The sequence below is a fragment of the Hippocampus comes genome, unplaced genomic scaffold (genome assembly GCF_001891065.2).
Source record: "Hippocampus comes isolate QL1 unplaced genomic scaffold, H_comes_QL1_v1.1 scaffold367, whole genome shotgun sequence".
Classification (NCBI taxonomy): Eukaryota; Metazoa; Chordata; class Actinopteri; order Syngnathiformes; family Syngnathidae; genus Hippocampus; species Hippocampus comes.
Window position 1 is genome coordinate 651,213 of NW_017805741.1, and position 14,173 is coordinate 665,385.

The window sequence follows — 14,173 nt, forward strand, 5'->3', positions numbered from 1 at the left end:
GGGGGGTTAACACAAGGACCTCACATGACATTACATTACTGGTACAGCTTTGTTCCAAACAAGAAACAAATAGACAAGAGCTTCTTGGATAAAAAAACACTTTATTTATTCTTTCTGTTCCGTCTTTAAAGTGCAGTATTGAGATGTTGAGACTTCTTGACAAAGGAGCCAATATAACACAAGAAACCCAAACACCCCCCCCCAAAAAAAAACATCGTGTTTTGAGCAAGAGAGAACATTCTTATTACATTTACAAAGATTATTGCCAGCTGTTTTTCAAGGCACTTTAGGGCCAAGGTAGCGTAAACACGCAAATACAGGTTAGCTGTGATGCTAACTCAGAAGAGGTGCCAGTCTATTTCTTGGAAACGCGGGTGGCAGAGACATGATTTCCCAAGTCTTTTTTCCTCCTCCACTTTTGACATCATGTCACTCCTCATTCCACTTAATGCTTGCATATATAAAGCGTTCATATTTCAAGCTGCAGCTCTTGTTCAAGGAGAGTTTGCGCTTTGATTTGTAACAATAAACGTCCATTACGGCTGTGATGTAACGGAGTGCTTTTAGAGTGCTCTCCGAGGCTCATGAAAATCAGGTTTAGAGGCATCCCACCCACTTTTACCAAATGGACCAACGCCATCAGAAAGCACCTTGGACTCATTCATCAGCTGGCCGACATGAACAGTATTTTAGTGAGTTAGTTCTTTCCCACTTGCATATTTCATTGATGGCTTTCCAAATTCTTTTTTATTTATTTTTTTTAAAGGGAATGTGTCAGTGTCACGGTGACCTCGCCTGTTCCGTGAATGTCACTGATCTGAAGAGGCTGGTAGAAGGCCGCCGCTCTCATGGTGCAGGCCCCGCCCTCCGCCGTACAGAAGTACAGCCAGACGCTCAGCGTGAGGCCCGCGCGCAGTTGCTTCGGAGCCTCCGGAAGCTTGGTGGCGACGCGTAGCGGCTTTGACAGATCCGCGATGGCGCCGGTGACCGCCTGAGCGCCGAGGAGCCACTCGTCACCTAAGGGGAGCCAAGCAAGAAGAAAACATTCCATGCATCATATGAAGTAGTCACGAAATAAAAAGTGAACTTGGCTCATTTCACCACACTGTGTGACGCAAACAAAAAAGAAAAAGAATCCAACTGGTCTCATTCAATCAGGAAGCGACGGAGCAGAGTGAACACGGACGGGAGAGGGAAAACTAATTCTTCCGCTGACGCCGATTGCTCAAAAGGCGTTCCCGGGAGAGCCGTGATTAAAAAGCCGCCATTTCGCCCCGACTGCGTATGCTGAAATATCCGCTGCGGGCTGATGGGATCGGCTTCAACACTCGCGTAACATAGCCCGGGCGCTAATTATCTGAAGCGAGTCGCCGTGCTCTTATCGTGCTGGGATGAAAAATTGTGTCGCGCCGCTCATATCGCGAACGCGCCAGCTCGCCGCTTGGCTCGGAAGGAGGGGAAAAACGAGGACACTTTACGACGTGGAGTCCGGACTGACACTCAATGGACATACGGAGGCACAGACATGACGAATCTGCCCCGTTATAAGGAAACGATCAGTTGTTCACGTCAATTCGAGACGGCACAATCGGACGGGTGTCCCGAGGATGGGCAAGGTCGACCGCACGCACCAAACAATAAACCGCGAAAGAAACGGGCAACGCGGGTCTCACCTTCGGCGGAGAGGGCCCAGCAGCTGGGCGCCTCGTCGGTGAGTTTGGCACCTTTGGGAAGCGACAGCGCGAGCGACATGACCACGGTCTGTCCGACACACACCGACACCGGCGGCATGTCTATCCTGACGGCTCCTCGAGGCATCTTGGGGGTGGCGGCGGGAGGCTCGGCTTTGGCGGGTGCCGTGTCCGGACAGTCGGAGGAAATCACGAACTGGGGGAGGAGGACGTAAAAGGTGGAGGTCGGTGACCGGAGGTGAAGCCGGCCGAACCGTGGCCAAAGCATCTTACCGGCGAGACGGTCTTGGAGCGCAGGTCCAGTATTTTGACTCGGTGGTTGTTGGTGTCGGCGACATAGAGGAGCTGCCCACCGGCGCCCACGCAGATTCCGCCGGGCTCGTTGAAGCGACAGGTGACAAAATCGGGGCCCGTGGCGTCGCCTGCTTCTCCCGTGCCGGCCAGAGTACTGCACTGCTTGGTCTGGGGGTCCACCACTTTAATCTGCGCCCACGCATTGATTAAAGCAGCAGGCCCTCGAGGGCCTGCTGCACGCGCAGCCTCAAAAGCAAAGACCAACACGGATCAAATCGCTCCCTGTACGGGTGGGAGTGGCCAAATGTCACTCTTGAAATGCAGACGCAGCGGCAAAAATGTGGTCAAACCTCCCACCTTGTGATTGTAGGAGTCGGCCACGTAGAGCAAGTTGCGCTGCGGGGACCAGGCCACGCCGAGCGGATGCTGCAGTTTGGCCTCCAAGCCCTTCCCGTCCACGTCCCCGAAAGCAAAGAGGTTCTGGCGCAAGTGAGGCAAAAGCGTGTCAGGCGACTCGACGGAAAACCTCACGGGTCGCTCTTTCACAGCTAAACCGAACGGCGGATGAGTCGTTGTCAGACCAAGACGCCGAAAACATTCATGGGGCTCGTGACTCCCAACCCCCGGCCGGGCCTTATCAGGTGTGCCGCCGGAAAGGACGCCGTTTCATTTCATGGCTGCAAAGTCATGTTTCTCCGTTCGTCGATCCGGGCCCACAACGCGAGCGACGGACAGAATGAACAAGTCAGCGGTGAGTCAATCGAGCCGTTTGACAGCCGCGAATCGTTTCATTTTGGACGTCCTGAAAATGCTTCCGACGGCACATGGAAGCCACTCACGGCGTGTCACAATTCCAAAAGGATCCGACAAACGGGAGTTTGGAAAGAGGCCGCGCGAGCTTTCACCCACCGTGGGGTCTCTCCCGCCGCCGACCAGCGGCTTGACGGCGCCGTCTTTGAGGGCCAGCGTGCGCACGGTGCTGCTCTCGCTGTCGGCCACGAAAAGGCAGCTCCACGGCTCCTCGGGGGCGGCGGCCAAGCCCGAGGGCTGGGCGAAACCGGCCTTGTGCGGGTAGGCGTTGTTGCGGTTCTCCTCGCTGCCGCTGCCGGCCCATCGCACGCACGTCCCCGCCTTGGACTCGCTGTCGACGTGAGAATGGCGTTATGTAGATCAGACTCTGCGGGAACCGTTTCGGGAAAGCCTTTTTCTGTCTCGAGTGCGGCCCCCCCGAGCCTGTTTCACCTTCCTCTGGGCAGTTTCCCATCGGCAAGAAACAAGGCCCAAATCTGGTGGGTCCCCGCCATGGCCACCCACAGCACGTTGTCCTCCGCGCCACCTACACACAACCGGGACACGCCTGTCACCAAGTCTGGCTCTCGACCACATCGGCTCAATGACAAGTTGTAAAATTGCAACCCCCCCCCCAAAAAAAAAGTATTCTCACTTTCCAATGAAATCGGAAATCACACACACACACACACACACACACACACACACACACACACACGGGGAGAGGGCCTTGAACAAAATATATGTATCACTAACCGGCCGAGCCGAGCACGAGGTCCCAGGGAGAGCTGATTGGCTGCCGATCTCCCACGCCGCCGCCATCTTTGTCCGTGCCTTGGACGCCCAGGCCGGCCAGCGTGCTCACCCGCCCCTCCGACAGGTCGATCTGCGTTGACGGACGGGCACGCTTCAGCGGGAGGCACAAAAAGGGAGTTGGACGGAAAGAAAAGCGAGCGTTTGACCTTTCGGATGAGGTGGTTCTCCGTGTCGGCCACGTAGACCACGTCGCCCTTCATGGCCACGCCCTGAGGGGAGTTGAAGGAGGCTTCGGACAAGGCGCCATCTCGCCTTCCGCTTTCAGGCCCTGGACCCCCCCCAAAAAAAAAAAAAAAGATTGCGGCTTTGCAATCAATCCTGTTCACAGGGAATGAATCCATTCCATTGAATCAACTGATTTTGAAGTTAGACGTTGGCGGGAAAACATTTCTAGAAGACTGAATTAACCACTCATTTCAAACATTTGACTCAGATTATGTTCTTTCATTCCTTTGAATAAGTCCATTAAGTGTTTATTTCATGAGAAAAAAAAAAAAGAGAACAGGCCCCCTCGTCCAGCATGTGTTTGGAGAGCCCAAAGCAAACAGCAGCCGCCGAATGAGTTCAGCCGACAGAAATAAAAGTCCCACTGGGCATTTTTGTCCCCGCCATGGAGGTCGGGGCCAGTTCCCAGCGTGCGCGTCGGCCCGGGCGCTGCCAATTTGTGCTTCGGCCTGGGAACAGCGGCGGCGGCCGTGTGGCTCCTACGAGGCTTTTTGAAGCATGGGAATGATCTAAAAATATCCCCAAAGTGCTGCGGGGGTTTTTTTTTTTTTTTTCCTCTGAGGTTGCGATCATGGTTTAGGGTGTTGAATGGTCGCACTTTGCGGAAGGCGAAGCAAAACCACATCAAGCACCCCCATCCGGATGAATGTTGCATAATGCAGATTTCACGCCCACCCAAAAGCTTGATCGCCGCTTTTTTTTTTTTCTTTTTAAAGAACATGAACAGTGTCTGCATTGTATTTCTGTTGTTGATCATTGAAGGAAAGAGGGCACGTTACCTCCAACGACGTGCAAGAGCCGACGAGTCGAGGACACCACCAGAACGCGGTGATGTCCCGTGTCCGCAATGGCCAGCCTGTCGCCGGTGCGGTCCGCGCAGACCTTCCCGGGAAAAGACAGGATGCTGGGGGGCAGGGAGTCCCGGTAGAGCTTGACGCCCACCGGGTGGGCCCGCAGCAGCCGCTTGTCGCCGTAGTAACGCAGGCTGACGTCGGCGAAGAGCATCAACCTGTGGCGGTGGCCCTCGCCCACCAGCGCGAAGAGCAGGTTGCCGCGCGGGCCCACCAGGACCAGCGTGGGCCAGCAGGAGACCTCCAGCCGGTTCCAGAGAAGCGCCTCGCCGTCGTTCACCACCGGGTGGCGGAGGTCGTAGCGCAGCACGGCGCTGCGGACGTTGTCCAGGACCTTGGAATTTGGAAGGAGAAAAATGTCATTGCCATTCGGAGGCCCGATGCGCGCCCAAAGTCAGCAGCGAGAGTCACATCGAAATCCGTGTCCATTGTGAGTGTTGCCTTACCTTTTCATTGGGGAATTTGGCTGAATGCACGCCAACAATAACCAGTCCATCTGAGATGACATGAAAAAAAAAGATACAATGTGTTAAAGGATTTGTAAATGCATGAAAGGGTTGGAGTATGTTTATTTTTGTTTGCAAAAGAACTCCAACCAACGGTTTGGATCTCTGCCTTCCATTTTTTTTTTTTTTTTAATTACAACAAATTGCGTACTCCTGCTCAAGAACAAGTTGTTGTCGTGTTCTCAATGGCTCCACAGAACTTAACGTGACAACTTCGGTCGTAGTCAAAGGAAGTTACAAATCCCACGCGACAATTTCCCTGAAATCAGCTGATTGCTCCCATGTTATGCAACTTAATTGCTGTCGAAAACAACATGTTTCGGAACCTCACGTCAGCAGAGCGCGCTCGTGAGAGCGAGAGAAGCTGAAGCCGCCAGACATTTGTTTAGAGCTAAGCTGATTCGACCAAACGGTTTTCCCGCCATCGGTATGTCATGGGTTTGTTGACCATTGAGGCGAATGGTGCCATTTTGCGGTAGACCTTGCCTCGCTTCATCCTCTGCCCAAAAACATATTGCGCCCATGATGGACAGGCGAGTGGGGCCGCTTACTGTGGGAGTGACTGAAGTGGGCGGCTCCCACACCTCACGGAGCGCAGCGGCAGACAGAATGTACCCGAAGCCGTGCCAAAGATAAGGCCGGCGCGATAATGTGTGGCGAGTACATGCCCGCCTACGTGCGTGCGTGCGTGCGTGGCAGCCCATGTCCGGTGGGGCCGGCAGCTGAGTTTCAAGCTCCGACATATTTTTAGGTACTCATCCACCCGCTGCACAGATGACAACAGACGTGACGGTAACACGGTGTCAAGTTGATTGAATAACACTCTGTGTCGTAACGCCCGTGATGTTGAGAGCAATACTCTGTACTGTACCACATCTTCCCAAATAGGGTCATCCGTGCATGCAAATGAAAAAATAAACGGCTCACTTCGAAGAAATACACCCCCCTCCCCTTTTCTTTGTAATAGGTGTTTGCAATTACCTTTACAATGGCATGAGTACCTTGGACTGAGTGCTTCTGCTCAAGATGGTGAAGGTCCGGCAGAATGTGCATGCAGTTGATGCAGCAATAGGTAAAGAAGTCAAGCAGCACCACTTTTCCTGCCAGCTCCCGGTCGAAAGACAGCGGGCCCTCCGTGTTCAACCATTCCAGACCTGCGGCCAATGCACAAAGGAGAAAATCATCATGCAGCTACCGATTCCAGCATGGCTGTATTCCTGTGAAACGGTCGGTGCTAAACCACCACCCGCTGGTGTGTTGAGGGAACGCAGCATCGCACTCGGTCAACGAATACAAAAACAAACTCTGACTTGAAATCTTTATTTTCAACCCATATTGCTGTCTTGAAATATCACAATGCATTCCACAGATCCATAACCCTTAGCTCGAACACTCGCTTGACACGACGATAATTTAAAGACTTCATCTCGGTAGCTTGATCGAAATGGTTTGCTTGGGCATGTTTAGTTAGAATGCATTCACGCGGACCTGATCAGAAGACAAAACGACTTCGCACGGGAATCCCGGGAGTGAGGCGACGAACGCCTCGCATCTCGTTCACACTTGTAGCTCTGCGAGCTAAGCCCAAACATCGGCGCGGGTGCCAGCGGCCACGGCTTACCGGTCTCAAAGTCGGGCATCTTGAGGTCTTCCCTCTCGTCCATGTCTCTGAGATATTCATAGACGAGAGCTTCCATCGACTCTTGCGTCGCGGCGTCATTTAAAGCGCAGTCGAGCACACTTTGAAGAGGAAACAGAGTTGACAAGCTGCACCCGGAAGCCATGTTCTCGAAACGTCAGCGAGCCCTGTCGGGTAAACGTCAACATGTAGATCCGTACCGCTGCTTTCGACAAAACATGACTGAAATAAATGGAACTTGTCGCGCGATTATGTGGGTCTCTTTATCACATTAAAGCAAAAACAACGTTGTACTCTCCTGTTTGGATTTACAGTAGTGCAGTCGGAGGCAAAGGCGCAGGTGCGTACGCGTTTCAAGAACTGCATTTACTTACTTATGCGGAAAGTGGTGACGGCATCGTGTCGATGTACTCAGCGGCTTTCGACAAATGTATGATAAATGTAAGTTAACATTTTAAAAATTCATACGATTTTTTTAAAATAATGTTTCGAAATCATATTAAATTTCAACAATGTTTTACTCTCCTATTTGGATATTCCCTTCAAATTGTTTGAAAGTGCTGCTTCGTTTCAAGTTCTGCATTTACCTAATTCAACCTGGCATTGCGGCGAGAAGCGCCTGATGTCAACCTCATTCAAGTTTTTCCGATCAGCCGATTACGTCAATTTATAATTCCACCTCATAATGGTTCGCGGATCTAGTTGTCAGTATTGTTTTTTTTTTCCGACAATCATCTGAATCCAAATGGTAATAGCCGTTAATTCTCTTCTTATTACGAGAGCTTTCTACACGTCGTGTTGTGTTTCGTGACGCACGGAAGTTTTCGCTTTTACCCCAAATGTCCCAGAAAACCGGTTCCGAAAGTGACATTTGGGAGTATAAACCCCTCGCGAAGAAAAGGAAGAGACACGAATCGTCGTCCACTCGTCGAAATGCGGCCAGGAGAAGATGCACCACGGAGATAAAGTCATGTAACACCCGAGATAGTCCAACCACCCCGAGGGACGTCGCTGTCAATGTGAACAATGGACAATGTGATGCCAGCTCGTCGTCACTTGCAAATGAGGCACGAAATGTTGACAGTGAAGCCAAGGAAGCCTATTGTCCCATTTGCCAGATGCCATTCTGTATTTTATTGGTGCAGTCGCAAAGATGGCATGTTGCTGAATGTCTGGACGAGGCAAGGGACACATGCAAAGGTAGGTGTCTAATTGGGGGGGGGGGGGTTGTCACATTTTGTTGCCTCTATGCGCAATTTTGGGTGGGTCCATTCTTGTCCATGGTTTTCACCAGTCTCTTTCAGACTGATGCCTTCAGTGCAGCGTGGGTTTCCCATGTGTTGTCCCTCTCGTAGAATGTCCTGATGGTCTCCTGTGCTCCTCCGCCATTCCAAACCACTACAAGAAGTTCAACCACATGCAGTTGGCCTACGCTCGAGCCAACGGCCACGCTTTGCCGAACCACTCACAGGACCTCGAGTGCTGTAGTCCGAACCGTTATGCCTCCGGAGACCACATGGAGGCGCCACCCTCGCCGCCGCCATCCCAAGCCACGAACGGCCCCCTGTTGCTGATGCTGCGCTCGCCCGGGCCAGACGACATGAAGAAGAAGAAAGGCTGGTCTTCCAGTGGCCGTTCTTCTGTTACCTCCTCGCAAGAAAATAGGACGGAGACGCCGGCGGAAAAGCAAGCGTCTCAGGACAGGGAGGATCGAATATCTTACTCTCCTCTTTCCGAGCTCCCCGCTGACAAAGACGCAGTTCATGAAGACGCATCTGAAGATGAAGACTCCATGGTTCTCTTCAGCGAAGACGAGCCGCTTCCGGATGGAACGGATCGTCCCGAAGACACCGGTGGAGTCTCGCCGATTGCTGGCGAAAGTCTTGGATCCCCCCAGAGAATGGTTTTAGAGCAATTGAGGCAAAGTCTTCGAGGCTTACCTTTTGGACCCTCCCAGTCCAGCACAGTGCCTCATCGTAAGGGTCCGAGCGGGGCGGGTCGGGATTCCGGACTCAAGCAAACGGACATTGGGGTGTTTTTCGGCCTCAAAGCATTGAAGGCGGAGGAGCAAGCGGAGACTTCCGGGAGTGCGGCCAGCGGGGCTTCCTCCAGGAGGAACGGGATGAGGAACGCGGCCGCTGATGCAGACCGAGGCGGGGACGATGGCGGTCACGGTGGCAATGCGGTGGAGGCGGGAAGGAGGCGGACCAAAGAGTGGGGAAACAAATGGCGGAGCAAAGATCAGCATGCGGATGCACAACCACGGCGGTGTCCGTTTTATAAAAAGATTCCAGGTAAGTGACCTCCTGTGCCCCCTACGCTCACCAGCACAACAGCACGATGGCTTCTTCTTCCTCAAGCTCTTTTACCAGGAACTCTTCAGATTGTTGTTTATTTTTTTGGGGGGGGCGTACAAACGTGAATTTTCAATATATCCTTTGCTCAGGCACAACGTTTGCCATCGACGCCTTCCGGTATGGCGCCATTGAAGGCATCACCGCCTACTTCCTGACCCATTTCCACTCGGACCACTACGGAGGGCTCACCAGGAAGTCCACATTTCCCATCTATTGTAACAAAGTAAGCCAAGATGCCCCCCCCCCTTTTTTTATGCGGTAAGTCGCGTGTCTTAATGCTTGGAAGCGGCCGTTTCCAGATCACAGGTAACCTGGTGAAGAGTAAGTTGAAGGTGGCGGAGCAGCACGTGCACATCCTCCCCATGAACACCAGGGTGAGCGTGGAGGGGGCGCAGGTCACCCTACTCGACGCCAACCAGTACGTCAACGTCGTTTCTCGTCTTCTTTTGCAAGCATCGGCCAGCGTAGCTTCTTCCATCTGTGATTTTTGCATGCACTCGCCGGAACGAGCTCTCACATCTTGAGTGGGAATCAATCTAGTTGTCCGGGTGCGGCCATGTTGCTGTTCTTCCTGCCCAACGGACAGACCGTCCTCCACACGGGCGACTTCCGAGCCGATCCCTCCATGGAGGCGTACCCGGAGCTGCTGGCTTGCAGGGTGCACACGCTCTACCTGGACACCACGTACGCAACACTCTCAGTGCGCACCTTCCATGAAATCATCGGATGGCTAACCGCCTGGTCCTCACAGTTATTGCGGCCCGGCGTACACGTTCCCCCGGCAGCAGGAAGTCATCAACTTCGCCGCCAGCACCAGCTTTGAGTCGGTGACGCTGCACCCCCGCACCCTCGTGGTGTGCGGATCCTACTCTGTGGGGAAGGAGAAGGTCTTCTTGGGTTAGCGTCTCCTTGCTTCCAACATGTGATTGTCAGATTTTTTTTTTTTCCCTCTCCAGGAACAAATAAGAAACCGGTGAAATCATTTCTTTCTCTGTAGCCGTGGCGGAGGTTTTGGGCTCCAAAGTGTGCCTCTCCCGGGACAAGTACAACACCATGTGCTGTCTGGAGTCGGAGCAGATCAAGCGACGCTTGACCACCGACTGGACAGCGGCGCGGGTCCACGTGCTTCCCATGATGCAACTCAACGTCAGAGTAGGCCAAGGCACCAGGAAGGCGTTGTGATTGTTCTTGCGGACCATGTCTTTGACTGGAAATGATCCCTCGGCAGAAGCTGCAGGAGCACCTGGGGAGGTTCTCCGGCCAGTACGATCGTCTGGTGGCCTTCAAGCCCACCGGCTGGACCTTCAGCCAGCAGATGGCGTCGGTGGAAGACATTCAACCCGTCGTCAGTGGCAACGTCTCAATCTATGGTGTGCAGCCTGTTCGGTTTGGAGTCCGGTGCCTTTGCTTGAGCCTGCAAATCTTCTCCTTCTTGGCAGCAAAGCCAACTTCAGCCTCACCTCGCCTTGTTTTGTCAGCATAGTTTCTTCTCATTTCAAGCGATTGTAATGTATTTTTCTTGTTTCATCTCCAGGGATTCCGTACAGCGAGCACAGCAGCTTTGCGGAGCTGGAGCGTTTTGTCCAATGGCTGCGCCCGCACCGGATCGTCCCCACGGTGAACAACGGCAGCTGGGCCGCCCGAAAGGCAATGGAGAAGCACTTTAGCGAATGGCTCGGCGGAAACTCAAGCACGTAAATTAATCGGGTCAAGAATAAACCGGAGCCGTGTTACGATACGATGCAAATGTATGATGTTGCTGCAGTGTTTATGATGTACTTTTTTTGTTTTTCCAATAAAGTTCTCCAACAATAAATGTTTGAAATTTCTCACCGTGTTTGCTTTTGACATTGAAATTTCTTCGTGTTGTTCTTTTATTGTTTTCGTGGGCCGATGTATGTGAATGGGCTCATGAAATTGGTTGCTGTCAAGGCTGCTGGGAAAACGCAGTAGGAGGCATCCTAAGTAACGCGCACACACACATACACAGACTTAAAAAAAATAAAATATGTACCTTTTCTTAAGAGAATCCAATCCTCGCAAAAGACAAAACGACTCCTTCGCTTTGAGATGAGCTGACCAAGGTTTTCCAATCCGCTTGTGCGTTGCTTCTGTTTGACTTGAACGTCTCTCTCCTCCGGGACGCCGAGCTCAAGACTTGAATGGCGAGCAAAACAAAAATATTCCAAAATTCACATCATAAATGTATCAAAACGTCAGAGAACCGACAATAAAATGTTCATTGGAGGACGAATATTACGGACACGTGTGTGTCTCACCTCTCCGCAGGAGGCTCAACGGTGGACCCGCTGCTTCAATCTCAAGTGTCCTCTCAGCGGTGGGCTTTCAGGATGTCCGTCTACAACCTAAATTCTCAAACACATTTCTTTGATGAAAGTGGATGAACGAATTCCCAACAGTCTCTTGTGTTCATCGTGTAGCACCTCAAATATGAATCTCACTTTTCTTTGTAACACATTGAGTAGGAACTTGTCAGACTCACGGTGACTGCGCACTGACGTTGATGATGAGCCAAATCACCTCTCCCCAAATCACTCAATATAAAACGTGTGAAATGTATATGTACAATTGTTTACTTTACACACATTTCTTTTATTTACAAGAAACAACCAATGATTTAACAAAATAAATAAATGTTAGGATGTACGTGGTATGATGTGCTACAAACTACTCAGCTCATAACAGAATAAATTCATGTTTAATACAAGAAATTTTTGCATAAGCATTCTTCTGTTTGGATCATATATATATATATATCTATATATCTATATATAGATATATAGATATATATATATATATATATATATCTATATATCTATATATAGATATATATATATATATATATATATCTATATATAGATATATATATTTTTTAATTATTCCTTTTCAACAATCTTTACAATTTGAACACTGGTTCAGATGATATTCTCTTTTTAATTCATGCATGCATCCAAATCCTTTCAAATAAATCAATGAGGACAACAGCATTTAACACCATAAAGCATTTAAAATGGAACCCCGAAATAAAAAAAAAAAAAAAATGGCACAAACACTCCTTTCCGCACATTTTGGGCACCACGTCACTGATCAGAGATCCATGGGAGGCGAGGGATCAATACTCGGCTTTGGGTTTTAAAATGGCAAGTCTGGCATTACTCAGATCAATCGCACTTTCGCCGCTGGTGCTCAGCATGGAAGTGTGTTTTCAAATTCTGAAAAGACTGATGGAGAAAGAAAATAAATAAAAACAACACACCGGTTTCGTTTGAGAATGAGTGCGGGAACATGGAGATTGGGTGGTTCACACTTGCCATCGTCAATAGCTGCCTCTGTGAGTGACACGACGACGTTGGGCCATAATTGGGCTCTTATCAATTAAAATATTTTTTTTTCGATTTTAATTGATATGTTACGTGATTTTTTTTTCATTGTGGCACCAAATTGGGCCAAAAACTGTGTTAATATGATCATTAAAAATTCGATTAAATGGTTCATTTATACACCGAATGAGCTGGTCCACAGATGCCGATAAATTGCCCTTAAAAAAAAAAACGACAACAAAACAAACAAACGAATGTTCAGGAGGTAGTTAAGAGTATAATCAGGAGAGACGACACTATCGCTGTGAATTTCAAATGAAGTTGTTGTTCTTCAATACAACTCGGGATGGTATTTTACTAGATTTCATTGGAGCGCTGCAGAGAAAATCCACAGTTGCTTTGAAATGGATTGGGGATCATTTGAAAACATATCCCAGCACTCATGTGACCCTTTGGGCCAAAGCCTCGTCCTGCAGCTGCTCATCAGAGACACTTGAAATCGATTCATTTCGTTCAGCTTTAGCCATGCTGGGAAGATCATGAAAAACAGATTGAGCTGGCCGCGCAAACAAAAATGGTGGGCGCCAGTCAACTTGAGTTCTACGGCTTTGGCTATAGGTCACATTCATGGCGGAGAAAGTTTGGAAATGATTTTCCTTGGTTTCATTTTGATTTTTTTTTTATATCACCATAACTTGGTAATCGAACAGAGGTGTGTCCACTTTGGATAGCTACTCATGGCTGATCACATCCAGTCCAGCACGTCAACATCAGGATTATAAACGGAGTGAGAGTTTTTATTTTTAAGTTCATGAGACTTGACCCTTTTCTTGCCAGTAAGGGAAGATTTTCGACGCTACGTTGACTCACTTTACGGGACATGAATGAACCTGAGGATGGTAGTTCCAACTTGAAGCTGCTGGTTTGGTTTTTTTTTTTTTTTTTTTTTTTTTTGGTCGTAAAATGTTAGCCAAGCGCATGAACAGGATTGAAACCACACTCTCATTGTGGTCATTTTGCGCAGACGATGGGCACAAGAAAATGGCAGCGACAAGTGCGGCAACAAAAGTGAAATGGGAGTAGAAGAACATGCATATCTCACGATGCCTGCTGGCAAAGATCCGATCAAACGTGACGCCACTGTTGTGAAGAAAAACCTGAAGAAGATGGAGGGGGAGGGGGGGGGGGTGGCAGCGACAAGTGCGGCAACAAAAGTGAAATGGGAGTAGAAGAACATGCATATCTCACGATGCCTGCTGGCAAAGATCCGATCAAACGTGACGCCACTGTTGTGAAGAAAAACCTGAAGAAGATGGAGGGGGAGGGGGGGGGAGCGTACCGCTGCGTGGACGGCCCTGAAGAGGCGGCGCTTGCTGCGCTCAGTTGAAATAGAGCTCCTTGGTCAGCATGGAGACCACGCAGGGGATCTGCTTCTTCTCGCTGAAGCGCGGGTCCTCGGACCAGGACTCGAAGCTGGTGGCCACCATGTAGTTGACGCGCGTCAGGATCTGCATGATCTCCAGCTGCTTGCCGAACTCGTTGAGGACGTTGCACAGCGCCTGCACGAACCAGGAGCCGCGCCCGGGGTTCCTCCACGAGTAGTAGCCTGCCCGGGGGGACGACTCGTGAGAATTGCGGGTGCAGCCCTCGTGTCGGACGTCGGG

At 50.5% G+C, this 14,173-nt stretch overlaps 2 protein-coding genes and 1 pseudogene across 3 annotated transcripts in view; 1 reads left to right on the forward strand and 2 right to left on the reverse strand.

Annotated features, from left to right (window-relative positions):
- Positions 1-7,159, reverse strand: part of nhlrc2 (NHL repeat containing 2) — a 9,159-nt gene extending 2,000 nt beyond the window's left edge. Inside the window, exons 1-12 of one of the 2 annotated variants that reach the window (XM_019883371.1) lie at positions 6,794-7,159; positions 6,174-6,326; positions 5,113-5,162; positions 4,595-5,000; positions 3,737-3,858; positions 3,531-3,660; positions 3,228-3,321; positions 2,895-3,126; positions 2,343-2,465; positions 1,965-2,174; positions 1,674-1,887; positions 791-1,017 (exon numbers count right to left, since the gene is read on the reverse strand). In XM_019883371.1, coding sequence (XP_019738930.1) covers positions 791-1,017; positions 1,674-1,887; positions 1,965-2,174; positions 2,343-2,465; positions 2,895-3,126; positions 3,228-3,321; positions 3,531-3,660; positions 3,737-3,858; positions 4,595-5,000; positions 5,113-5,162; positions 6,174-6,326; positions 6,794-6,956 — 2,124 coding nt within the window. In that variant the 5' untranslated portion in view covers positions 6,957-7,159. Of the gene's footprint in view, positions 1-81; positions 1,018-1,673; positions 1,888-1,964; positions 2,175-2,342; positions 2,466-2,894; positions 3,127-3,227; positions 3,322-3,530; positions 3,661-3,736; positions 3,859-4,594; positions 5,001-5,112; positions 5,163-6,173; positions 6,327-6,793 lie in introns of those variants that run through there. The other variant, XM_019883370.1, reaches the window with a different exon arrangement.
- Positions 7,160-7,379: 220 nt separating this feature from the next.
- On the forward strand, positions 7,380-10,996 carry dclre1a (DNA cross-link repair 1A (PSO2 homolog, S. cerevisiae)). Its single transcript, XM_019883369.1, has 9 exons — positions 7,380-8,011; positions 8,167-9,105; positions 9,258-9,391; positions 9,468-9,586; positions 9,709-9,852; positions 9,920-10,065; positions 10,166-10,320; positions 10,397-10,538; positions 10,703-10,996. Exons 1-9 carry the CDS (start codon positions 7,651-7,653, stop codon positions 10,864-10,866), a joined length of 2,304 nt encoding a protein of 767 aa, XP_019738928.1. The 5' UTR covers positions 7,380-7,650; the 3' UTR covers positions 10,867-10,996.
- Positions 10,997-13,855: 2,859 nt separating this feature from the next.
- LOC109523876 (caspase-7 pseudogene) overlaps positions 13,856-14,173 on the reverse strand; it is a 3,021-nt pseudogene continuing 2,703 nt past the window's right edge.